At 42.3% G+C, this 26,002-nt stretch overlaps 1 protein-coding gene across 1 annotated transcript in view; it reads right to left on the bottom strand.

Moving 5' to 3' along the window:
* The window catches only part of MAOB (monoamine oxidase B), a 111,348-nt gene that overhangs the window by 13,506 nt on the left and 71,840 nt on the right, over positions 1–26,002 (bottom strand). The window contains exons 4-11 of the mRNA XM_062184088.1: positions 25,867–25,971; positions 24,739–24,830; positions 17,594–17,735; positions 16,731–16,880; positions 14,109–14,268; positions 8,797–8,893; positions 7,139–7,192; positions 1,784–1,841 (exon numbers count right to left, since the gene is read on the bottom strand). Of these exons, the coding sequence (XP_062040072.1) occupies positions 1,784–1,841; positions 7,139–7,192; positions 8,797–8,893; positions 14,109–14,268; positions 16,731–16,880; positions 17,594–17,735; positions 24,739–24,830; positions 25,867–25,971 (858 nt within the window). The remainder of the gene's footprint in view (positions 1–1,783; positions 1,842–7,138; positions 7,193–8,796; positions 8,894–14,108; positions 14,269–16,730; positions 16,881–17,593; positions 17,736–24,738; positions 24,831–25,866; positions 25,972–26,002) is intronic.

The raw sequence follows: 26,002 nt of genomic DNA, 5'->3' as shown, positions 1-26,002 counted from the left end.
TTGTTTTCCCTGATCGGTGACAACTAACTGAGCAAATGGCACTTTCTAGGCCAACAGCAAACAAGGACAGAACCAACACTGCATTATCATCAGGGAAGAATCGTCCACATTCTTCTTAGAAAAAGAGACTTTCCAAAATGAAAAATGATCAACTTTTGCGTAAATATGAGAATAACCGCTTTCCTCTCCAAGTGAGGTTCCCCAAACAAGGACCTCACATGGTGTTAGATGAACTTCAATTACAAACTGAAATTACCTGTGAGTGTCTGTCTCAGAAGGTAACTTCATAAATGTCTGACTATCAACCAAAGTGAAACATCTGGAACAGCAGTTTTATAAAGAAAAACTAATGTTTTATCAGATGGTAAATGATTTTTTAGTGTGCATATATTTTTGGTTTTGCTACTTCACTCATTATATTACCCTTGAGTCTGGAGGCAATGACTGAATTAAAACTTGCTTAACAGTATGGAAGCAAAAAAAAAAAAAAAAAAAAGAAAAGAAACAAAGCACCTTCCTCATTAATATTATGTTTCTCTGCAAACTGATCAATTAACTGCTGTTATTCATTTGCTAAGAAAGAACTCCCCCACACCTCAAGAGCATATGTTTCACCTACCGCAAGGACTCAAGGTCTGCAATGGGGCCAGGGTAAGGGGACAGAGATCTTGCTTTAAAATAATGAACCAAAACAACAGGTTCAAAGGCATACCAACTCGACCAGGAGGATGCCGGCCACTCCACAAATAAGCAAGGTTCAGGGGTAGAGTCCTAGGACCACGCCACGTAGCTGATCAACTAAATCATGGGATATACTGCAGAGATTTGGAGTTCAGAGGCTTAACAACGTAAACATATTTAGCCTCCTTTTTGATTTTTCTCACATTTTTAACTGCTCATTATACATTAGTCCCTGCTGACTTCAAATGCTTCATGGACAGCTAGATTTAATAATCACTTTTCAAAGGTGATATAATCCATGTTAAAACAAAAACAGCAATTCCTCATTTTAAATATTGGTGAGGGAGATGATTATGGTTACCAGTTAGTTTGTGCTGGTTAGCCTGCCTACTACCCTGTCTCCCTACCTTGCTCCGCCCCACCTTGCCTTTAATCACCTTGGAGCTCACTTGATTAATCGGAAGATCATTATTTCCTCCGGCGGCTTCACCACACATCTAGGAAACTCAGCAGACAGGACCTAGCCTATCAGCCTGCTCTCCTTCCATCCTTAATGTTCAAGGGTAAAACAAGGACCCACAGGAAGGGGCCAGGTCATCCTATTTTGACTAGAAGACTGGGGGTGAGGGGTGAGGGGGTGGGGGGAGTGTTAGTTTATGCAAATTAATGGGACCCTGGTCTTTTTATAAGATCATCTGAGAAAAACACAGCTCCTTTCATCTCCATCCTGGCTGCCAAGATCTGGGATTTCCCTTGGGTGGCTTTAGCACAAGCTAGCCTTCTGACTCCCTGACAGAGAAGGGAGCAGACTGGCCCCAAGTCCTGCTTCAGGTAGAGCTCTGAATTCAGGGACAAGTGACACCACCTAAAGCACAGCATGTCGCAGGATCACTGACCCGCCACCAGGCCACCAGCGCAGTCAGGGCCCTCACTCTCTCGACGCACTAAGAGACGGATCAGCCTTGTGCAGACCCCTCTGTGAATGTATCACGAGAAGAAACAAGAGCTCCAGAAACTGACTTGCACGAACCAATTCCCACAAGCCCCTCGAGGATGAAGCAAGATCTGTCTCCTCTAGGAAGGGGTTGAGAAGCAGCCTTACCTGCAGAGCTTCTTGGGAGCCCAGCACTTTTGCATAGAGCTCACACAGTTTCTTCAGCCTATGGGCAAACAAAAAGAGAGGTAAATATGAAGAAGAAAGGAAAGATAAAGTGAAAGAGGAACCTGTCTTCAATGAGGTCTTAAATCTATGAGGTCACAAGTACGAATCGTGTAAGACTGCTGATAAATCTTGAAGCAGCTACAGTGACACAGTGCTTGAATCACTGGGGACACACAACAATTTGCTCATTCGTTCGAGAAAACAGATTGTGTACTTCTTAAGTGTCCATCCATTTACTAAGCACTGGAGATTCAGGGACATTGAAGACACAGCCCTTGCTCACCCCACTTTGCCCCCTTGCCCAGGTACAAGGTGATAGGCACAGTGGAAAGCGAGGGGAACAGGAAAAACTTTGAATTCTGCTCCTGCCTCTTTCACATTGTGAGATCTTGAGAAGCTTACTCAAGCTCTCTGAGTTTTAGTTGGATCCGCAGTCTTGCAGGATTTTCTTATTAATGATTTCAAACAGTGTGGCTCCCACAACAGCAGCAGCGGCATCCTGATGTGGGGAAACCTTCTTAGAAATGCTAGTTCACAGGTCTTGCCCCAGACCTCCTGACTCGGAAATAGGAGAGGTGGCAATCTGTTTTCACAAACCTTCAGATGGTTCTCAAGTTTGAAACCTCTCACAAGAAAGTGTATACAGTTGCCCACCCAATAACTGAAACATAATATATAAGTGCTCAATAAACAGTAGCTCTTAAGAAATTTAGTTTTGGGGTGGGGAGAGAATTGGAAGTAAGCCAACAGTTATAATTAGTCAATTTAAATATGAACTCATAATTCTTTCAAGCCTGATTTTTGCAGAATAGTATGCTTAAAGGGATCTTAAAGATGATTTAAGAGCTAGGACAGTGATTTTTTAAAAGTGACTTTTAGTATTTTTTTTATTTATTTGACAGGTAGAGTCATAGACAGTGAGAGAGAGAGAAACAGAGAGAAAGGTCTTCCTTCCGTTGGTTCACTCCCCAAATGGCCGCTATGGCCGGTGCTGCACCGATCTGAAGCCAGGAGCTAGGTGCTTCTTCCTGGTCTCCCATGCGGGTGCAGGGTCCAAGGACTTGGGTCATCTTCCACTGCCTTCCCAGGCCACAGCAGAAAGCTGGACTGGAAGAGGAGCAGCCGGGACTAGAATCGGTGCCCATATTGGATGCCAGCGCCACAGGCGGAGGATTAGCCAAGTGAGCCACGGTGTGGGCCCCAGTATTGTTTTAAATTCAAAACTATACAAACAAAAGTATAGGAAAATGCCTAATTTCTTCCCCTTGCCTCTCTTCCTTCTCTTTGTCTTTGTTTTTACAAAAGTGAAATAGTTTGACACAAGCACAGGAATAGTTGAACACACAAAAAAAAGCAAAATGAAATTCAGAAATAGAACCCTGAGGAATACTGATCTCTCTACTTACTACTTATTGAATTCTTTATTTAGTGGGGAGCTAAGCTTGTGATGATAAAGTATAGTGAAAATATGTCACTGTAAAAATTAAAAGAAAATGGGGCCAGTGCTGTGGCGTAGCAGGTTAAGTGGCCGCCTGCAGTGCCGGCATCCCATAAGGGTGCCAAATCAACTCCCGGCTGCTCCAGTTTCAATCCAGCTCTCTGCTATGGCCTGGGAAAGCAGTGGAAGATGGCCCAAGTCCTTGGGCCCTTGCACCCGCGTGGGAGACCCAGAGGGAGGAAGCTCCTGGCTCCTGGCTCCTGGCTTTGGATCAGCGCAGCTCTGGCCGTTGCAGCCACTTGCAGAGTGAACCATCGGATGGAAGACCTCTCTTCTTCCTCTTCTTCTCTGTGTAACTCTGACTTTCAAATAAATAAATCTTTTTTAAAAAAAACTGTATATATGAAATACATGAAATCTGTTCCCTTTATACAAATAAAAAACAAGGAAAATTATCAAACCAGAAAAAAAAAAGAAATAGAACCAAATACATAAGGAATTTAGAATACATATGTAAATGGGCTTTTTAAACTGGGGCAAAGGGTTTATTCAGCCAAATGGCACTGGTGCAGGAAGAAATGAAGTTGGACTCCTACATTACTTCTTACATCAAGTATATTTCAGAAAGATCAAAGATTTACATATAATAGATGAGACCATAAAAGTAATGGGACAGTTTACTGTAAAGCAAATTAGGTATCCCACCCTTCCGATGGCTCTTTTGTTTTATCCTGAGCAAGCCAGACAGGGTAAAAGATTGCAAATCAGGTCTTTTGATGGGTTTTGTACCCTCCTTGTAACTGAATGTCAAGCTGGTAAGTTTTTTTCTTCCCCAAAATTGTGTGTAAAAACTCCACTACCACCAGCCCCTTGGGTTCTGCCTTTCTTGGAGGCCCCCTACAGGCCACTCTGGCTGGAGGTCTCTGACTTAAATAAATCTTGCTTTTAAATACTTTTTTTAAAAAGTAATGAGAAAATGGATGATCTTACAGAAAAAAAAAGTGTTCTGGAATAGGAAAGTCTTTTCAATGCATAATATACTATCCAGAAGCTATGATTTATTTTTATTTTTTTCCATTTTTTAAAAAAATTTATTTGACAGATAGAGTTAGACAGTGAGAGAGAGAGAAAGAGAGAGAGACAGAGAGAAAGGTCTTCCTTCCGTTGGTTCACCCCCCAAATGGCCACTATGGCCGGCTTGCTGCACCAATCCGAAGCCAGGAGCCAGGTGCTTCCTCCTGGTCTCCCATGTGGGTGCAGGGCCCAAGCACTGGGGCCATCCTCCACTGCCCTCCTGGGCCACAGCAGAGAGCTGGACTGGAAGAGGAGCAACCGGGACTAGAACCCGGCACCCTTATGGGATGCCGGCGCTGCAGGCGGAGGATTAACTAAGTGAGCCACGGTGCTGGCCCCAGAAGCTGATTTAAAAATGGATAAATCAAAAAAGGAGAGAAAGATCCAACATGGGAAGTGGGATACACAGCAGACTCATAGAATGGCAGATGTCCTAAACAACACTCCGGCCTCAGAATCAGCCCTTAAGGCATTCGGATCTGGCTGAAGAGCCCATGAAAGTATTGTAGGCATGGAAAGCCAAGATACCATGGAAAAGAAAAAAAGAAGAAGACCTAAATGAAAGATCTCTGTTAGTGAGATCCCAGTGGAAACAACGGGGCCATCAAAGAAGGAGGTACCTTTCTCTGAAGGGAGGAGAGAACTTCCACTTTGACTGTGACCCTATCGGAACAATATCAAAGTCAGCGAACTCTAAAGGCTTCCATAGCCCTGGCAACTCATGACTAGAGCCTAGGGAGATTACTGACACCATGAACAGGAGTGTCAAATTGTTAAGTCAGCAACAGGAGTCACTGTGTACTTACATCCCCTGTGGGATCTGTCCTTAATGTATTGTCTAATGTGCAGTGATGCTATAACTAGTACTGAAACAGTATTTTTACACTTTGTGTTTCTGCGTGGGTACAAACTGATGAGATCTTTACTAATTACATACTGAATCGATCTTCTGTATATAAAGATAATTGGAAATGAAAAAAAAAACCTGGTGTTAAATTGGAAATGGCATAGAAAATTAATTAATTTAAAAAAATATATATATTATGTAGGATCTCTGTCTTTAATGTGCTGTACACCCTTATTTAATGCTATAACTAGTACTCCAACAGTATTTTTTTTTCTTTTCTTTTCACTTTGTGTTACTATATGGGGGGCAAACTGTTGAAACCGTTACCTAATATATACTAAACTGATCTTTTGTATACAAAGAGAATTGAAAATGAATCAAATCATGATGTGATAGAAAGGGGAGAGGGAGCGGGAGGGGGGAGGGTTGTGGTGGGAGGAAAGTTTTGGGAGGGGGAAGCCATTGTAACCCATAAGCTATACTTTGGAAATTTATATTCATTAAATAAAAGTTTAATAAAAAAAATGGATAAATCTGACTTCATAAAAAGATAAAATTTTAGCCGGCGCCGCGGCTCACTAGGCTAATCCTCCGCCTGCGGCACCGGTACCCTGGGTTCTAGTCCCGGTCGGGGCGCTGGATTCTGTCCCAGTTGTCCCTCTTCCAGTCCAGCTCTCTGCTGTGGCCCGGGAGTGCAGTGGAGGATGGCCCAAGTGCTTGGGCCCTGCACCCGCATGGGAGACCAGGAGAAGCATCTGGCTTCTGCCTTCGGATCAGTGCGGTGCACTGGCCGCAGCGGCCATTGGAGGGTGAACCAACGTTAAAGGAAGACCTTGCTTTCTGTCTGTCAAAAAAAAAAAAAGATAAAATCTCATTACAGTATAAAATGAATAAGCCGTAAACATGAACAAAGAAGTTGGGAAAAATGTGTTCGAGGCACTGGAGGTCCAGCAATGAAACAATCCAGACAAAACTTCCTATCACCATGGATCTTACATTGCAGTGAGGATATTTTTAAATGAGTGGCCCAAGCAGATCTCCATAGCCGTGGCCATGTACATAAGTGGCAGTGGTAAAGAAGAGTACCCAGATAGAAGGGGAAAGAATAAGTCACAAATCAAGGGCTCTTAGCTGGTAAATATGTGGCATGGGAATAACTAATTGGCAGCAGTAAATATTGTCAGAACAAGCTGTCACCTCCAGAGAAATTAATCCCTTGTGTAGTAAGCATGGTAGACTGTCTTGCAACACAGTAAGTTGTCTAACTGTTAATCTCCCCAAGTAAATTTTCAGCACCTGGGTTATATCCATTTTCTTTTTTTTATTATTTTTTTTGACAGGCAGAGTTAGTGAGAGAGAGAGACAGAGAGAAAGGTCTTCCTTCCGTTGGTTCACCCCCCAAGTGGCCGCTACGGCCAGCGCACTGCACCAATCGGAAGCCAGGAGCCAGGTGCTTCTCCTGGTCTCCCATGTGGGTGCAGGGCCCAAGCACTTGGGCCATCCTCCACTGCACTCCCAGGCCACAGCAGAGAGCTGGACAGGAAGAGGAGCAACCGGGACAGAATCCGGCGCCCCGAACGGGACTAGAACCTGGGGTGCCAGCACACAGGCGGAGGATTAGCCTAGTGAGCCGTGGCGCCGGCCCTATATCCATTTTTATATTATCCATAGCTCCTAGCATAATGTCCTATGTACAATAAACTCAATAGTCATTTGAATACTTGGTTCTTAAGTTGCAGCACTGTCTTTATACAGTAAGATCCATGTAGTTAAGATATGAGACATAGCATTGGTATTATACATAAGTAAAACTGAAAATCAGGCACGTAGACAAAAAAAAAAAGGAAAAAACGGAGGAGGAAAGGGAGAGAGGGAAGGAGATGAAGAGAAAGACAAGAAGGCAGGCAGGCAGGCAGAGAGGCATTTCTTTTGTTACCTTTCTTCTTTGGTAAGGCGTGCCAGTTTTCTGGCTTTGTGGGCAAGGATAAATCTGAAACACACAGACGAGGAAAAAAGAGGAGAAATAAGTGGATGATTCTTTCATCCTGGTCTCATTTCTATAGCTACGTATGTGCTCACTGTACAACGTCAACACCAACCAGAACTAACAAGTTTATTTTATGCTCAGTGTTTGAATATTACATGTTACATTCCCGACACAGAAGAACACTTTCTACCTTCAGGGAGTCAAGGTATTCCAAAAGAGATGACTGGCCAGAAAGGCTACTTAGAACAACACCATGACTGATGTGCTTCCGCATACCCAGGCTGCTGGGCAATAGGAATGAGCCCTGGGCAGCAAATGCCCGCTTAAAGTCATGTCTCAATCCTTCCAATTTCATCCAGTCCTTGCTGATTAGTTTCATCTCCACCATCTCCTTAGCATTGAACCTTCTAGATTCTGCCTCTATTTCTAGCCCGACAATTGCCTTCAACTTAACAACTGATTCTGGGCTCTCTGTTCTGACCCTTGGTTCCCTCTGAGACAAACTCATGCATGTCCTAGGTTTCCTCTCAAGTTTGGCTACTCCAGTGAACCACCTCTCTGGGCCGGATGCTGGCCCCCAAGACATCTGCCTCTGTGCTGGTCTCCTCTTGAAAGCTGAGGACTGGGCTGGCTTTAACTCCTCTCTAATGGGGACGTAAAAAATCTCAGCACCTTACATAAAGAACATTTGCTATAGTTGCAATATGGTTTTCCCCACTAAAACTCAATATTGAAATCTGATTCTCAGTTTGGTGGTAGCTGAGAGGCAGCGGATCCTTTAAGAAGTGTTTTGTGTCTTGAGACATCTGCCCTCATGAAGGAATTAATGCAGTTCCCACGAGCGTGGATTAGTTCTCAGAGGAGCAGGTCGTTATGTGAGTTTGGCTGCCTCGGCTCACTCTCTTGCTTCCTGTTGCGCCACATGATCCTTTGCTCACGCCTGCTTCTCTCCCACTTTTCTGCCCTCCACCAGAAGCTGAAAATCTTTTAGATGCTGGTGCCATATCCCTTGGTTCCCAGAGCTATGAGGCAAAAACACACATCTTTTCTTTATAAATCACTCAATATTAGTTATTATAGCAACACAAAACAGAGTAAGACAGTATCGATATCCACATAGACTTCACAAGAAATCCTCTTAGTAAAGCACCCAGGTCAGGCCTTTATATCGCGCTTTCAACAAAAGACGGCTATCAAAATATATCTACCCTCTCAGAACTAAATACAAAAAGGAAAATTAATATAATGGATTTTAGAATGTTATTGGCATTATATTTCCTTTCAAGGTATTTATTTATTAGAAGACATTACAGAAACAGTAAGATTGTTTCTACTGTTGGATTTAGAGAATAAGGTCATAAACCCATTAGGCCCCACATTTTCAATTCTGTGACTATTTCAACAACATAATATTTATTTCAAAGTTATGATAGGTAGTATATTTACCACTCAATGTAAGTCTACATGGGTGCCCTGTATTTAGAATAATGGCACAAAATGGGTTAAGTGAAAAGGTCATTTAACATAGTTCGAGGCACATTTACTGACAGTATATGATGAACTTCTCAACACAAAATAGCAGCCACAATACCATAATTATGCCTTACCCCATGATAGCTGCATAGTTGCCATCAGGTTTGGTATCATCCAGTGTGTAAGCAATTGGAGCTTCTTCTCCTTCAATGATCATGGTTCCACAATAATCTTGGAGAAAAGCAAAATGGAAGGAAAAATGTATCACCCTATCCAACTGCCCATAGCAGATACAATGAAGCACATGTTTTTCGAGTTTAGAAGCCTGAAGGCTGAATACAGCATGTATGCTATGTAGGTATATATGTATGCTCATAGAGCATACTCTAAACATATGAAGGCAAACCAAACTGATGTCAAAAGAAGCGCTAAGTAGCAAACACTTTACAGAAAAAAACAAAAACAAAAACAAAAAGCCCTTCTCTGCAAAGAACAGAGCCAGGAGATAAGAATTCATCCAGGCAACCATTCAATGAAACCTGATTTTCCTTGATGTTAATACTTGTGTTCCCATTTCCTTTTTCATAAGGAACCAGAATAAAATCCAAAGACGTGTGAAAGAAACACTAGTCCACTCCCATAAAGTAGATGTGACTGAATGCTCACATTTTATGAGGAGCCATTTAATTTGATTAAAGTGGTTCTTGATTATTTGGAAATAGGGCAGAGAATCTGGATGACAAAAACCCATAGAGTTCCAAGCCTTCATTCCAACTATGACCTCCAAAGACCCTTTTCATCCTCGAGAACAGCTTAGGAAACAATTTCATTTCATCCTGGACAAAAGTGCTTCCTTCATCCCCTTCCCAAACAAAATCCAATGGCCTTCCTTATCTATGGGTATCCATAGATTCAAACAACTGCAGATCAAAATATGCTAGAAAAATGTGCCTCTACTGAACACATACAGACCTTTTTCTTGTCATTAATCCCCAAACAGTACAGTGAAACAACCATTTACATTGTTTTCGCTATTATTAGTAGTCTAAAGATGATTTAAAGTATATGGGGTGGCTGGCATTGTGGCACAGTAGGTTAATCCTCTGCCTGTGGCACTGGCATCCCATATGTGTGCCGGTTTGAGTCCTGCTGCTCCACTTCTGATCCAGCTCTCTGCTATGGCCGGGGAAAGCAGTGGAACATGGCCCAAGTCTTTGGGCCCCTGCACCCATGTGGGAGACCCAGAAGAAGCTTCTGGCTCCTGGCTTCGGATCGGCCCAGCTCCAGCCATTGTGGCCATTTGGGGAATGAACCAGTGGATGGAAGACCTCTCTCTCTGTCTCTCCTTCTCTCTGTCTGTAACTCTACCTGTGAAATAAATAAATAAAATCTTTTTTAAAAGTATATGGAAGACTATGTAGACTATATGCAAATACTACACAATTTTACATGACACATTTGAGCCTTCATGGATTTTGATATCCATGGAGACTCCTAGAAACAATGCTTCCGTGTGTACCAAGGGACAATTATTATAGACTATTTTTACAAAAGAATGTGACAGAGAAATGGTAAAAAGTGATGGCAGAGTCTAAAATGTTCTAAAAATATCCCACGTCTCTGTACCACTCCTCCAGTGCCATCATTTACTTGGCATATTTCAGGTGACTGAAGAGCATATGGTAGACACTCTGGAACAAATACTGTATGGAAAATCCAATAAGAGGGTTTTAAAATGAAGGAGAAAACAGAACGAACTTTGTGGCTACTAACCTCAACCTGTCAGTGGGCACATGTGTGAGAACAGATGCACTCAGAGGCCTTCTAAACTACACTTTCCCCTCCCACGTCCCTCCCCATTGCCCACCCCAGGGAATCAATGTCAGCCACTAGCTTGAGGGGTACTTTCATGCCACTCAGGTGTGTTGGGTCAGGAAAGACACTGAGAAAGACTGAAGTGTGGGAAGGAGATGTGCTTAAAGTCTGTCCAAGAACTCAGAGACTTAAGAATACAAGGGCGACTGGTGTTGTGGTGCAGTGGGTTAAAGCTGCCACCTGTGATGCTGACATCCCATATCAGAACGCCAGTTCAAGACCCAAGGTGCTCCGCTTCCTATCTAAGTCCCTGCTAACGTGTCTGGGAAGGCAGGGGTAGATGACCTAGCTACTTGGGCCCCTGTTACCCATGTGGGAGACCCAGATGGAGTTCCAGGCTCCTGGTTTCAGCCTGGAGCAGCACAAGTTGATGTGGCTATTTGGGGAGTGAACCAGCAGAGAAGATGGATCTCTCTGTCTCTCTCTCTCTCTCTCTCTCTCCCTCCCAAACCCTATGTTTCAAATAAATAAATATTTTTTAAAAGCTAATACAAGAGAAGTTGCTGTTACAAGAAGGCAAGAAAGAGAGGAGAAAAACAGGACAGAGAAAAGAGAAAGTTCATGTTGGTCATGTAGCAATCAGTCAGATGAGACAAGGAGCTGGCACATGATACCAGTGGAGGAACTGCCTTCTGGGTAGAGGGACTCCTTGTATACTTCCTTCCTAGGATGAAGCCAGCCTGTGAGCCAGGCAGGGACACTTGAAGGAAGTGAAGGAACAAAGAGCCGAGAGAAATGTCATGTTCACGCCAGACCTGAAGCATGCAGAATCAGTGCAATGTCTACCACTCACAGAAGAAAGCTCAGGAGTCCTGCCTGTATACACAGAGCATCCCACCAGCTTCGCAGGGCCTCACTCCTAAACAGGAAGGGCTCTTCCAGACATGTAAGGGGGTCTTAGCAGAAGAAAGTGAGGCAGACACTTGGTCGAGCAGGTGGGTTGCCAGTTAAGACACCTATGTCCCACATCACAGTACCTGGGTTTCATTCCCAACTCTACTTCCTGACTCCAGCTTCCTGTTAATGAGAAGCAGTAATGACAGTGCAAACAATTGGGTTCCTGCCACCCACATGGGATTCCTGGATTGAGTTCCTGGCTCTTGGCTTCCGTCTGCCCCAGCCCCAGCCTTAACAGGCATTTAAGGAGTGAATCAGAGAATGAGAGTTCGGACTCTGTCTCTCAAATTAAAAAGAAAAGTAGAAAAAGCAAAGACAAAAGTAGAAACAAATGAACCAGAGAAACTCTTGGGAAAAAAGACAGTGATTTAAAAAGTAAATTTCCCCAAAAGTACTAAGAAACATCCTAAGAGAGAATGGAGGAGAGACTATAGTAGCTATAAGAGGTGATAAAGAGGAAGATTCAGAATAAAATACTTCCGTAGAGACAGAGAGAGTAATTTTCCATCCGCTAGTCCACTCCCCAGAGGGCCGCAACAGCCAGAGCTGTGCCAATCTGAAGCCAGGAGCCAGGAGCCTCCTCCAGGTCTCCCACGTGGGTTACAGGGGCCCAAGGACTTGGGGCATCCTCCACTGCTTGCCCAGGCCACAGTAGAGAGCCAGATCAGAACTGAGGCAGCCAGGACTCGAACTGGTGCCCACATGGGATGGCAGTGTGGCAGATTGGGGCCTTAACCCACTGCACCACAGCACCGGCCCCACATAGTATTTTTATATCTGAGCATTTATTTGTATTTGGGATTTTTAGTTTTTTTTTCCTTATTCTATTCTGAATTTTGAAAAACATGAGCAATAAAGTATTTTAAAATAAAAAACACATTTTTACCCCAGAATAAACCTATTTTTCAATTCTACTTTACACAAACTTTTTGAAGAGCCCTCACATATTTAAAGTATTACCAATGCAAACAGTAAATCTTTAAGAACAAATAACTTAAAATTTTAACAATGGTTCCCTGGGGGAAAGAGCAATAGGAGAGGGACATTTTCCATACACTTTTACTGTTTGAAAGTTTTATGGTGGGTTTAGTTCTGTAATTTTTAGTTTAGCTTTTAATGAAATAATTAATTTCAGAGGGAGAGAGGGGAGAGAGTGTGTGAGAGAGAAATAGAATTCTCATCCACAGCTTCACTTCCCAAATTTCCTCAATGGCCAGGGGCCAAAGCTGAGAGCTAGAAACTTAATCCAGTTCTCCTACATGGGTATTACTTGAGGAATCCAATTACCTGAGCCAATGTCTTCTAGGGTCTGCATTGGCAGGAGGCTGGGGTCAGGAACTGGAGTGGAGTATTGAACCCATGTACTGCATGTATGTGGGACACAAGTGTACTTGCCAACATCTTACCTAGTAGGCTAAATGCCAACCCTATATTTCCATAATTCTTTACAAAGCAGGTATTATTCCTGTCACTGAAAATGATATAAATTAGATGTGAAGATTTAAGGGAAAGTATAAACAGCTAAAAGAAGAGCAGAAGCAGGGAGACTGCAAGGATACAAAGTGTTGCTAACAGCCAGTTCTCTCCACATATATGGGCTTAGCATGAAGGGCTCAGGTGGCTGACATGGCCCCTGAAGAGGGAAGGGTAGAGATGGTGAGGGAGATTGGACTTAGGATGACTTGGTGGAAGGTTGGCAAAGATGGGGGCCTTTCAGTACACATTTGTTGAATATATATGACCGAACAAATTAATTTACCACAAGGGTACTTCAAAGAGTTCAAGAAAACCAGAAGAGAAGTTTATTGTGATACAAAAAATGATTTTGGAATCCATGTGTTTTTTTCATACCACATTTTCTGTGAACTTTTTGAAGACCTCTGACGTGTATGGATTTCAAAAACTTTTGCACCACCATAAACTTACCTTTAATTCCATTTTCCATGACCTTTTGATATACATGTGTATAGTAGAATCTTGACACTCATGAGATGGCTTGCTAAGCATTTTCAAAATCCTCATCTTTGTGAATATCTTTATACACCCATTTTTTTTTTTATTTTTGACAGGCAGAGTGGACAGTGAGAGAGAGAGAGACAGAGAGAAATGTCTTCCTTTGCCGTTGGTTCACCCTCCAATGGCTGCTGCGGCCGGCGCATCGCACTGATCCGAAGGCAGGAGCCAGGTGCTTCTCCTGGTCTCCCATGGGGTGCAGGGCTCAAGCACTTGGGCCATCCTCCACTGCACTCCCTGGCCACAGCAGAGAGCTGGCCTGGAAGAGGGGCAACCGGGACAGAATCCAGCGCCCTGACCGGGACTAGAACCCGGAGTGCCGGCGCCGCTAGGTGGAGGATTAGCCTGTTGAGCCACGGCGCCGGCTTATACACCCATATTTTAAAACCTGTATTAAGAAGTGTTAATCACCCATCCTCACAAGATTTTGTAGGAGGATTAAATAAACTTCATATTGCATTTTAAAGAGTTGGACATATTCCATGGAAACTTAAACCCATGAGTTTGTCTAACATACTTTACTTGAAAGAACTGTACTTAGAACCTGGACTAAGGATTCGTGTCCAGCATGCTAACAAAAACACTTATAAGCAAGTGCATGTCTTGACGCCCAGTTTCTTGGACCTTCTCTTGAAGGTCTTCATAAAGGGAAATGACTCACCTTTCTTCCTCCAGAAGGGCTCCTTATAGTAAACCATGCACTTGATGACTGAACCCAAAGGCACACGAGTGATCAGCTGATTTCTCATCATCGGCAGAGGAGGATTGTAGTGAATTTTCATGCCCAGAATAGGAGGAATAGCACTAATGACATATTTAGCCTAAAAAAAAGCAACATGGTTTAACATAATTGGTTTACAGGTTTTTCTCCTAATGATTCTTTCTCATTCTACCCTTGTCCCCTTTCCAGCTATTCTTTTGTTTTTCATCTTTATCGTGTTTTATTACAGAACACTTCAAACACTACAGAAAGCGGTGTATTGAATGCAAAGACAATAGCATTTGTGTATTACTCAACTATGGTGTCTTGCCATCATATTTTATCTGTCCTCCATCCTTTTCCCTCTCTCTGATGGATTAACTGAAAGCAAATCTGATATATGACATACATTTAGTACTTTATTTCTGAAATGGATAGATGAAGATATTTCTGAAAATAATTACTCAATGTCCCCAGGTATTTTTCAGATGACAAAACAGTTTTGTCAGTGCAGGAGAGCCCTGAACCCTCCCCTATATGCCTATCTGCTAGGGCAGCTGTGGAAGCAGTCAATTTTTTTAGGGAAAAACTTTACAAGAAAATAGCAATGAAACTGTTGTGATTTGCACTATTTATAAAGTAATTTTAGAAATGCATGTCTGGCCGGCGCCGTGCCTTAACAGGCTAATCCTCTGCCTTTCGGCGCCGACACATCGGGTTCTAGTCCGGGTCGGGGCGCCAGATTCTGTCCCGGTTGCCCCTCTTCCAGGCCAGCTCTCTGCTGTGGCCCGGGAAGGCAGTGGAGGATGACCCAAGTGCTTGGGCCCTGCACCCGCATGGGAGACCAGGAGAAGCACCTGGCTCCTGCCTTCAGATCAGCGAGATGCGCCAGCCGCAGCGGCCATTGGAGAGTGAACCAACGGCAAAAAGGAAGACCTTTCTCTCTGTCTCTCTCTCTCTCACTATCCACTCTGCCTGTCAAAAGAAAAAAAAAAGAAAGAAAGAAAGAAAGAAAGAAAGAAAGAAAGAAATGCATGTCTTATCTGGGTGTATAGTAGGATTTGAAGAAAACTCACAGCTATTGTACTGATTGCCTAGTTACTTCCTCCTTTACTCCAAAACTAGAATTCCATTCTTCTCTCCCAGTTCCCTTAAATGCCATTAGAGCACTGAGAGAAATCTCAGAAGCATCTCTTCTTTTTTTTAAAAAGGATTTTATTTATTTGAGAGTCAGAGTTACAGAGAGAAGGAAAGACAGAGAGAAAGGTCTTCCATCTGCTGGTTCACTCCCCAGATGGCTACAACGGCCAGAGCTGGGCCGACTGGAAGCCAGGAGCCAGGAGCTTCTTCTGGGTGTCCTACATGGGTTTAGGGGCCCAAGGCCTTGAGCCATCTTCCACTGCTTTCCCAGGCCATAGCAGAGAGCTGGATCAGAAGAGGAGCAACCGGGACTCGAACCGGCGCACATATGGGATGCCTGTGCTTCAGGCCAGGGCGTTAACCTGCTGCATCACAGCGCCAGCCCCAATTGTATTGTTTTATTTGTACATATATACTGGATATGGTGTAATAATGCAATACATGTATTCAAAATGTGATGACATCAGGTTAACCCTAACCCTGAACTGGCACCCAGATGGGATGCCAGCACTGCAGGCTTGGGCTTTAACCTGCTGCACCACAGTGCTGGTCCCCCAGAAGCATCTCTTCTTAAAAGAGAAGCTAGAAGGATCTTGTCAAAACCTAAAGCAGCTCTTATTGTTCCCTAGGTCAAAACCTCCAATGACTTCCCATCACACTTGGAGTCAAAGCTAAGTTCCTCATAATCACTTGAAGGTCATACAGGAAATGGATTCCTATTAAACTTCCATTCCCATCTTCTGTTACTCTTCCCCTCGTTCCTCTTACTGCTGCCATTTTGACCACCTTGCTGCTCCTTAACCATGCTGTGCCTGCTCCCACCCCAGGGCCTTTGCACTGGCTATAGAGCCTACTTGGAACACTCTTAGCCCAGAAAACCGCATGGCTCAATCCCTCATCTCCTTCAGTTCTGTGCTCAAATATCACCTTCTCAGAGAAGTCATCCTTGCACAACTTACTGAAACTTAGACAACAAATCCTACTACTCCAGCTTCTGATACACCCTCTCCCTCCTTTGCTTGGTTTTTCCCATACTCCTTGTCACTATCTGACAGTCTATATAATCTAGCTGTATATTTGATTATGGCCTTTCATCTTCACTAGAGTGTAGGCCTCAAGGAGTAGAGAATTGTATCTATTTCGCTCGCTGCTCTGTTCCTAACTCTTGGAAGGAAGTCAGGCATATAGGAGGAGCTGGCTACTTATCAAATAAATACTTCCTTTGGTTTTCTAATCATTATCCAGCCTAACATGGAGGCTGGATAATACAGGCACTTGTAAATGCCTATTCCTGCCAAGATGCTGGTTCTTTTTTCCTTTCAGATAGAAGTAGCTTTTGGCAAAGTGCCTGCCTATGAAGTTGGGGCTATCCTTGGCGTTATTTCAGCTTTGGTTATCTGTGGGACTCAGGCCTCTTCCCCTTGGTTCTAGGGTCTTGGTTACCTCATATATCTCATGGTTTAGGGTCTCCACGAGGACATTTTCGCCAGTCTGGTCAATGCGGATCACAGGCCTCTCAAGCTTCACTCGCTCCCCCAGGAGGTCCATTATTCGCTCACTCACTTGGCCAGATCCACCCACAAACTTCCTCTCCTGGAAAGAAAAGAGGACTCTGGAGCGGAGTGACAGATACAGGAGCAGGCACCCTTTGCTCAGTGCCCGGTTTTCCTTGTTTGTCTTTACTCCAACATGTGTAACTGTTCCTTTTGCTCTTGTGAATTTGCATCCTGCGCCATTGTTTTCTAGTAAGAGACTGCTGGATTGTGAGAAAATTCCAGGTTTGCTGAGTCACCTTCCGGGTCACACTCTTGCAGAGTCCCTGTCCCCAATCTCAGGTAGACATCCTCAGAATGTTCTCACGTCCCACCTGTCTGGTCACCACCCCTGCTCTCTGAGGGGACTTCAAAAAGTTCATGGAAAATCAAATTAAATATTTGTTTTGCTGCACAATTTTTTGAAAGGTGTGCACAGTTTTTCACAATACACATTTTCTATGAACTCTTTGAAGACCCCTTCATGTATTTAGCTGATGATTTCCTACAAACTTACCAAATAACAATGGGATGTATATCCAAACGGCAAGTGGCAAAAGTCCATAAAGAGAGACAAGCCTAGTCTTGAAATCACATTAGCCATTGGGTTCTCACACTGGGTATCTCATGAAAGCCACAGAGTTGCTATGGTAAAGCTCTAAAAGCCGCAACCCTGCCTCCTGTTTCAGCTGTTCACATTTGAGGGATGACACCAATCTTTCGTTTTGGTGGTGCTAGTACTCTGTTGGGAAGGTGGGGAGATGGATGAGGTACCTGCCCTCCATTGGTTGTTGACATGATTCTGGTCGTGCCCCCACACTGCTTCACATACCACAGGAACCAGAGAGCAGAGACCTCATGGGTCTCTGCAGTGACACACAGATTCACAAAGAGAGTGGCAAGCTTCTTCGCAGATCTGCACAGGAATAAACAAGAGTAAAATGGGCAAATATAGGATAGCTTCTTCTTCTCTAGACATTATTAAAATTATACATTTTCTTGGCTATGTTAGCACAATTTGGCAAGTCATGAAAAAATGTCAATAGAATCTGATATGAAACACAACATCAGAGATTTGGAGGATATAAGCTTGATTTTCCCCCTTAAACAAAACACCTTACTCAGAATCAGTTTCTAGCCTATATTCTTGCTGTCCTGATTTCTTCTGACCCACCTGCTGCTCTCCCACTGAGCCCCATCTCAGTGAAATCACCACCATCCACCACCATCCACTAAAGTCAACACTCTAGAAATCAAGCTCAATTCCTCTCTTTACATCATTCTCCTCACACCCCATCCATCAGGAAGTCCTGTTGCTGCTTACCACCTCACTCCAACTTCATCACCAGTAATTTAGCTTCATCTCTTGCCAGCAGTGTTGCAATTCCAGACGTGTGTCACTTAATAACAGGACACATTCTGAGAAATGCATTGTTAGGCAATTTCATTGTTGTGTGAACATCATAGAGAGTACTTACATAAACACAGATGGTATAGCCTACTTCACACCTAGGCTACGTAGTATAGCCATTAGCATATAAGTGCTCCTTCATTGACAAAAATGTCATTATGTGGAACATGGCCGTACTCTCCAGATTGGTTTTTCTGCCTTCTCTTGTCCTCAACAGATATCGCCACCACCCTCAAGATCAGATGCTTTTACCTTCCTTCCTACCATGGTGTTCTTTCTCAAGTGTAAATCAATTCATATCATATTCTCAATCTGTGTGTGTGTCTCAGCTCCCATCTGCTGGTTCACTCCCCAAACTCCCACAACAGCTGGGACTGGGCTAGGCTGAAGCTGGGAACTGGGAACTCAATCCAGGTCTCCCAGGTGGGTGGCAGGAATAGAATTACTTGGGCTATCACTGCTTCCTCCCAGGGTCTGCATTATCAGGAAGCTGGACTCAGGAGCTGGAGCCAGAAGACAAACCAAGATGGTCTAATGTGGGACACAGAAGTCCTAACTGATGTCTTAATTCGTAGACCAAACACCCACCCTGTAATTCTCTTGCTTAAGACCCTCTAATAACATCCTTTCAAAACCAGAATAAGATTCAGGTCTTTCACCATGGCCTCCAAAGCACTAAGTGATCCAGCCCATGTCTATCTTCTCTATCCATCCTGTCCCCCTACAACTTATTCTAATGCTTAATCAGAATGAAAAATGCTCTTATTCATTTATTAAAATAAGTGCTGGTTTCCATATTCCCAGCACCCTGGTATTCTGTAACTTTGCCATTATCCAATATTTTAGAACTCTTTTCACCCTCTGAAATTATCTTGATTATTGGTTTATTATTTTCGTTGATGTCTCCCCCACTAGAAACTCAATGTATGAAAATTGAGACCTTATCTTTCCTACATACTGTCATGTTCTTTAACCAAATAGTGTCTGGCACATAGAAAGCACTCAATAATTACTTGTTGGGTGATTAAATGAATGATTGATAATAAATATCAACTAAAAATTATTTTTTAAACATCTATAATATGCAAAGGTTATGCAGGTACTATACAAAACAAAAAATTAGTAATACTTATTTATTCAGTTATTCTACTGAGTAATTGAAGACAAGCGCAAAGGATAAGTAATTAATAGAAAATAGAGGGGTGGGCCAGCGCCGCGGCTCAATAGGCTAATCCTCCGCCTTGCGGCGCCGGCACACTGGGTTCTAGTCCCGGTCGGGGCGCCGGATTCTGTCCCGGTTGCCCCTCTTCCAGGCCAGCTCTCTGCTGTGGCCAGGGAGTGTAGTGGAGGATGGCCCAAGTCCTTGGCCCCTGCACCCCATGGGAGACCAGGATAAGCACCTGGCTCCTGCCATTGGATCAGCGCGGTGCGCTGGCCACAGCACGCCGGCCGCGGTGGCCATTGGAGGGTGAACCAACAGCAAAAGGAAGACCTTTCCCTCTCTCTCTCTCTCTCTCTCTCTCACTGTCCACTCTGTCTGTCAAAAAAAAAAAGAAAGAAAAAAAAATAGAGGGGTGAACATTTGTCAGGTAAATGGCTAGAATTTATAGCCTATCAGAAGATACAACAGAAAGTGAGCAATCCCATGCAACTCCAAGGACTCAGCACACCCCAAAATCCACCAGTGGTAATGTAAACATGGGATATCTTTAAAAAGGACAAATCTCTATTTTGACTTTGACATAAAGTTTGCATATTGTTAATCTGGTTATATCTGATGCAGAATTTTCTACCTGGTGGTGCTGACAATGGATAGTGGTGGTGCTGACAAGGTCTGTAAGCTTATCTTGTTGAATTGTTATAACAATCCTATAAAATAGCCATTATTTTCTCTAGTTCACAAGTCAGAAAACTACATCTCTGAAAGTTGAGTAATACTTTGGTACACAATTCACTAAATGGTACAATTTCAAATCAAATCACACTTGACTCAAAACTCAAGCTTTTGAAACCTCAAAATGTTTTCTAACTATTCAGCTAGCAACCTTGAAAGTACAATCACCAAGGGGCATCTCTCTATTGTAGTATATCTTGATCCTAGAAGTTTGTAGAATTGAGACAATGTTTGCAGTCACAACAGTGCCTGACAGCACTTTTGTGATAGTCCCCACCATCATGGCCTGCAAAATAGTGTCATATATATGTTGAAGTAACTTCTAGTTCATCTTATGAGATTCCTGCTGATAACTGAAGGGAAGGAAATTACTAATGCATGCTGTCCTTGCAGAGGCAATTTGTGGTATTTATGTAAAGCAAATATCCAAACATCAGCTTAAAATGCTTCTGTAAATGGACAACATCGTTTGCTGTTTCCTGACATCCTATTTAGTTTACTTCTTATTTTATAGGTGAATTCAGGTGCATAAGGTCAAGAGTGTAATAAATAGAAAAAACTTAATGCTGGCCCAGTTAAAAAGCCAATATTAAACATAAAAATATTGCGGATTCCAGTTGTTATTGTTGCCCATTTGTTGGGAAAGAAACAATCTTGTTTGGAAGTGAAGGCAGATGTGAAAGTACAATAGTGCCCCCCTTATCCACAGGGAATGTGTCCCAAGACCCCCAGTGGATGCCTGAAATTACAGGTAGTATTGAGCCCCATAGCTACAACATGTCGTCCTAGACATACACACCCGTAATAAACTTCTATTCCTCAACAAGGTACAGGAGGAGACCAGTAACAATAACTAAGACTAAAATATAGCAATTCTAACAATAGACTGTAATAGAAGTTAGGTGAATGTGTTTCTTCTCTCTTGAAATAGTCAAGACAAATATTAATATTTTCCGACGGCAGTTGAGAGTAGGTAGCTGAAACCGGGAAAGCAAAACCAGGGGAAATGGAGGATTACTGTAATTCTCTCTGAAGGGCCAGCTCATTCTGAGTCTTCTTTTTGATTTACTCTGGGATATTCAGTGAGAAAACAAAGAAGAGGAACAATATTTGGGGGGTGGAAGTGCAAAGAATCTAGTGTAATGCTTTTTGTATTTTTTGCCCTGTTGACTTTTAAAAAGATAAATGTTACAACATGTTTCTACATGAAAAATATATACATGTTATATAAAATGTGAAAAATTCATAAACTAAAAAGACGAGGGAACGAATACCTTCCATATTTCTGCCTTCCCAAAGGATAAACACTAGTATCATTTTGATGCATTTCTTCTAAGTATAGGTTTTCAAAAACAATGTATTTGCATGGCTGTTATGATATGGAAAATGGAATTTCTGCCTCTGAGGAATACGTTATAAGTGACCATAACTGAAACAGTGATCAAAAGTAGCCTTTGGGGGACCGGCGCCATGGCTCACTTGGTTAATCCTCCGCCTGCAGTGCCGGCATCCTATAAGGGCGCCAGGTTCTAGTTCTGGTTGCTCCTCTTCCAGTCCAGCTCTCTGCTGTGGCCTGGGAGGGCAGTGGAGGATGGCCCAAGTGCTTGGGCCCCTGTATCCGCATGGGAGACCAGGAGGAAGCACCTGGCTCCTGGCTTCAGATCGGCACAGCGCCGCCCATGGCGGCCATTTGAGGAGTGAACCAACGGAAGGAAGACCTTTCTCTCTGTCTCTCTGTCTCTCTGTCTCTCTCTCTCTCTCTCACTGTCTATAACTCTACCTGTCAAATATAAAAAAAATAGCCTTTGAAGTTATGATTATGCTTTAGTCTGAATAACAGTAGATTGGATACTTTGGGGATTACTTTCTTTAAAACCAGAAATCACCCTGAGTGCATCTTGCTTAGGAAGCATTACAAAATTATTTTGTGTTTCTACCCTCCTAGTATCTCAGAACATTCTACTCTGTCATACAGCAACCTAGAGTATTCACCAAGCAGAGGACCAGGCCGAAGTCTATGATCTCAAAGAAATATCAGTGGTCCCGTCTTCAAGGAGGGTAAACCTCTCTGAGGAGAAAACACTTAGCTGAATTTACCAAAAGTTTTACATAACAAAAGTTATAAAACAAATTCAGATGATTGTATACTCACTACATTTTGAAAATCTATAAAGTATATAATTTTAAAACATTGCAACTTTATTACAGTCAAAGTACATTACATTACAAACCATATTCTCATAAGAAGTGTTAAATAGCACTAGATAATTGTTAAAAGGATATAACAGGGGCCGGCGCTGTGGCGAAGCAGATTAACGCCTGGGCCTGAAGCGCCAGCAACCCATATGGGTGCTAGTTCAAGACCCAGCCGCTCCACTTCGTATCCAGCTCTCCGCTATGGCCTGGAAAAGCAGTAAAAGATGGCCCAAGTCCTTGGGCCCCTGCACCTGCAGGGGAGACCTGGAAGAAGCTCCCGGCTCCTGGCTTTGGGTCGGCTCAGCTCTGGCTGTTGTGGTCAATTGGGGAGTGAACCATTGGGTAGAAGACCTCTCTCTCTGCCTCTCCTCTCTCTCTGTGTGTAACTCTGATTTCCAAGTAAATAAATAAATCTTTAAAATAAATAAATAAATAAAAAGATTTAACAAAAAATTGATTTCATGGCATCAAAATATGTTGCTATTCGAGAATTAGTTGCTTTCAAAGGTTGAAGACTCAGGAGAAACACAAAGATTTTTTTTTTTTTACAGAATGTATAGCAATAATAACAACAACAACAACAGTAATAAATCCATTATGATATTCACTTTCCATGGAATGTTCTGTAACCACGAAATATGATACCTGATGAAGACTTTTTAAATGATGCCATGTCTTAAAGTTCTTAAAATAAATATTGACATTTGATATTAAATGTTAAAATCATTTTCTTGGTTGCCTATTGCTTTTGCAGAGCATATAGATACAGTTTCATTTTTAGAAATGAGGTTATAAATCACACTGTACACACTCTATAACAGCCTGTTTTTCCATGCATTTAAATATTATTTTTCAAGTCATTAAATACTTCTATACAAAATGATTTTTAAAACTCTAGAGCCTTCTAACTTTTCAGTGTCTCATAATTAATCTACCAATCTTCTATTACTGGATATTTAGGGCTTCCTCTTTAAAAAAATAATTTAAAAATAATTCTTTGAAACTTCCTCTCTCATTTTCTCTTCTTCCTTCCCTTCTTCCATCTGTATGCCCCTTACCCCTGTTCTTTCTCCTTTAAACTAAATTCTAAGCTGAATTTCTGTATTAAGAAGTATGTACATTTCAGGTCTTTTGATGTCAACCACATCTTAGATTCAGATATTCCTAAAAACTTGTTTTTAGTTTTGGGTGTGAGCATCCTAGCTTCCTTCTCCAGTGCCTAGAGAATGAAGACATCAGCCCCAGCCCTAATTGCATTCCCAGATAATGCTGTTTAACATGCAAAGACAGTCTCCTTGAACTTGGCTTCCGTTTCTCATACTTTGTATACTGCATATTCACCATGTCCTGAACTGGAACCCCCACAATCCTTTCCATTTCCCCTGCTGTCAAAGAGTAGTGAGGCCTTTCCATGTCAGCTGTCTATACAGCCTCCTCCACAATTTATATATAATCCCCAGTTCTGCCAACAAGATGAGAAACAGAGACAGATACAGACAGGACATACACATATGGTGTTGGCAGGGAGATATATATATATATATATATATATATATATATATATATAGAGAGAGAGAGAGAGAGAGAGAGAGAGAGAGATTCCATCTATGAGTTCATTCCCAAAATGTCCACAATGGCTGGGGCTGGGCAGAGGCCAAGACCAAAGCTGAATCAGAAACTCAATTCATGTCTCTCACATGGGTGGTGGGAAGCCAAGTACTTGGCATTATATAATGCCTCCCAGGGTGTGTATTAGCAGGAGACTGGAATCAGGAGTGGACCCAGGACTCAAATCCAGGTGCTACATCTGATATGGCACGTGGCCATCCCAAGCAGCACCTTAACAATTATGCCAAATACCCACCCATGCCCTGAAGAATTTAATATCTGAATCAGGAATACTTGCTTGCAAACGTACATGTTTTGCACTTAAGGAGAGCAGCAGGTCCAGTCATACATGTGTCCCCCACTGTTGTATATTATTAAAAGGACTTCTCAGAAAGTTCCTCTTCAAATGAAAGAGCGGCAGATGTACATGCTAAAGAACCATCTGTACACTTGATCACCAGTGAGGGCTATAAAAGTATATCTATATCAACGGCTTGATGAATAAGATCTTTAAGCTGGTTGTCTTCAAGCTTTCCTAAGTAAAGGAGGTGACACATCCTGAGGACTTTATAGGTCACATCACCTTTGTGATGCAAAACTACTCCAAAGAAGTAAGTTAGACATATCAATATTTTTAGAGGAGCATCCAGTTCCAATACTGTTCACTCCATTTGACTAGTACTGCCCACTCCATTTAACTAGTACTGTAGTTTTAGACACCAAGCAGCTGCTGGTCCCATACCCGCTATATCGTAACGCTAAACCTGAAAGATGGTCACAAAAATGCCTATGTCTTATGTCAAGTCTTACTCAGTCCAGCAGATCTTGTCCAGCAGTTCCTTCATTGTCATGTGGTCCCACTCTTCAGCAAGGGGTGCCTTCCAAGGGGCATCACTGGGAATCTACATTCAGATGAGGTTTAGAAAGGGAAATACTCAATTCCATTTAAAATAAATATTCAAATAGTATTAAACTCTAACTTAAGAAGAATGTAAGTTTTTCAAATTCCCCCAATAATGACTTTCATTTTATAATAAATGCTGTGTGTATAGCTTTCCTATGATAGATGTCTGTACCATTCAATCCATACTTACCTTATGATGTCACTTCCTGCACATTAAATGAAGGTACATTGTAACTGAAGTATTTCCAAATATGGATTACAGCGTCTCCCCTTATCTTCAGGAAGCACATTTCAAGGACCCCAGTAAATGCCTGAAATCTTGGGTAGTACTGAACCTTAAATAAACTATGTTCTCCCTTTCCATGCATAAATAAAGTTTACCTTACAAATTAGGCACAGTAAAAGATCCACAACAATAACTAATAATAAGATAGAATAACTATAACAATGTACTTTAATAAGAGTTATTTAAAACTCATGAACCTTTTACTTCTGGAATTTTCCATTTAATATTTTCAGACTGTTGTTGACAGCCGGTAACAAATAGGCAAGAGCAAAACTGTGGATAAGGAAGGATTACTGTACTAAGCTACTAACTTACAGAGCACATTCATAAATTCAACTCTTTAACAATGTTCAGACAGCTGCAACAAATCACATCTAAATTGGAGTTTTCAGTTAAGCTTCGTATGTGTTTACTTACAGGCTGCAAGTTTGAGCACGATGGGGAATCAAAGACTCAAAAGTCTTACTTTGCTATGTCCTGAGGATTTTCTAAATTAGAAACATCATCTCTGGAAGGCTGAGTGATACATGATCGTCTGCCTCCTCCTCAGTAGTACACAAAGCAGTCAGCTTGACATCTCACTCTTTTAGAGGTTAAAAGCAAGTTTGTTCCTTCAATTCACAAATCTTTACTGGATGTTACTATGTTACACTGTGCTAAGGAAGCGTTGGTTACTTACACTGCACCTTCTTTCTTCTAAGGATTAAACTTACTATGAAAAATACAAATGAAGTCAACGGAGCTTTACCTCTTGCCCCATTTCATCCATTATTCTCCAAAGGTTGTTATGATCCAGGTAAGTGATTGGATTCCACACTGCTGGGAATGGGCCCCTGAAAGGGTATGACTTGCCCTGTGAGATACAAGATATTTTGAAAATGAAA

The sequence above is a fragment of the Lepus europaeus genome, chromosome X, assembly GCF_033115175.1.
Source record: "Lepus europaeus isolate LE1 chromosome X, mLepTim1.pri, whole genome shotgun sequence".
Taxonomy (NCBI): Eukaryota; Metazoa; Chordata; class Mammalia; order Lagomorpha; family Leporidae; genus Lepus; species Lepus europaeus.
Note: the sequence above shows the minus strand (reverse complement) of the source record. Positions and strands in the feature narration are given on the sequence as shown.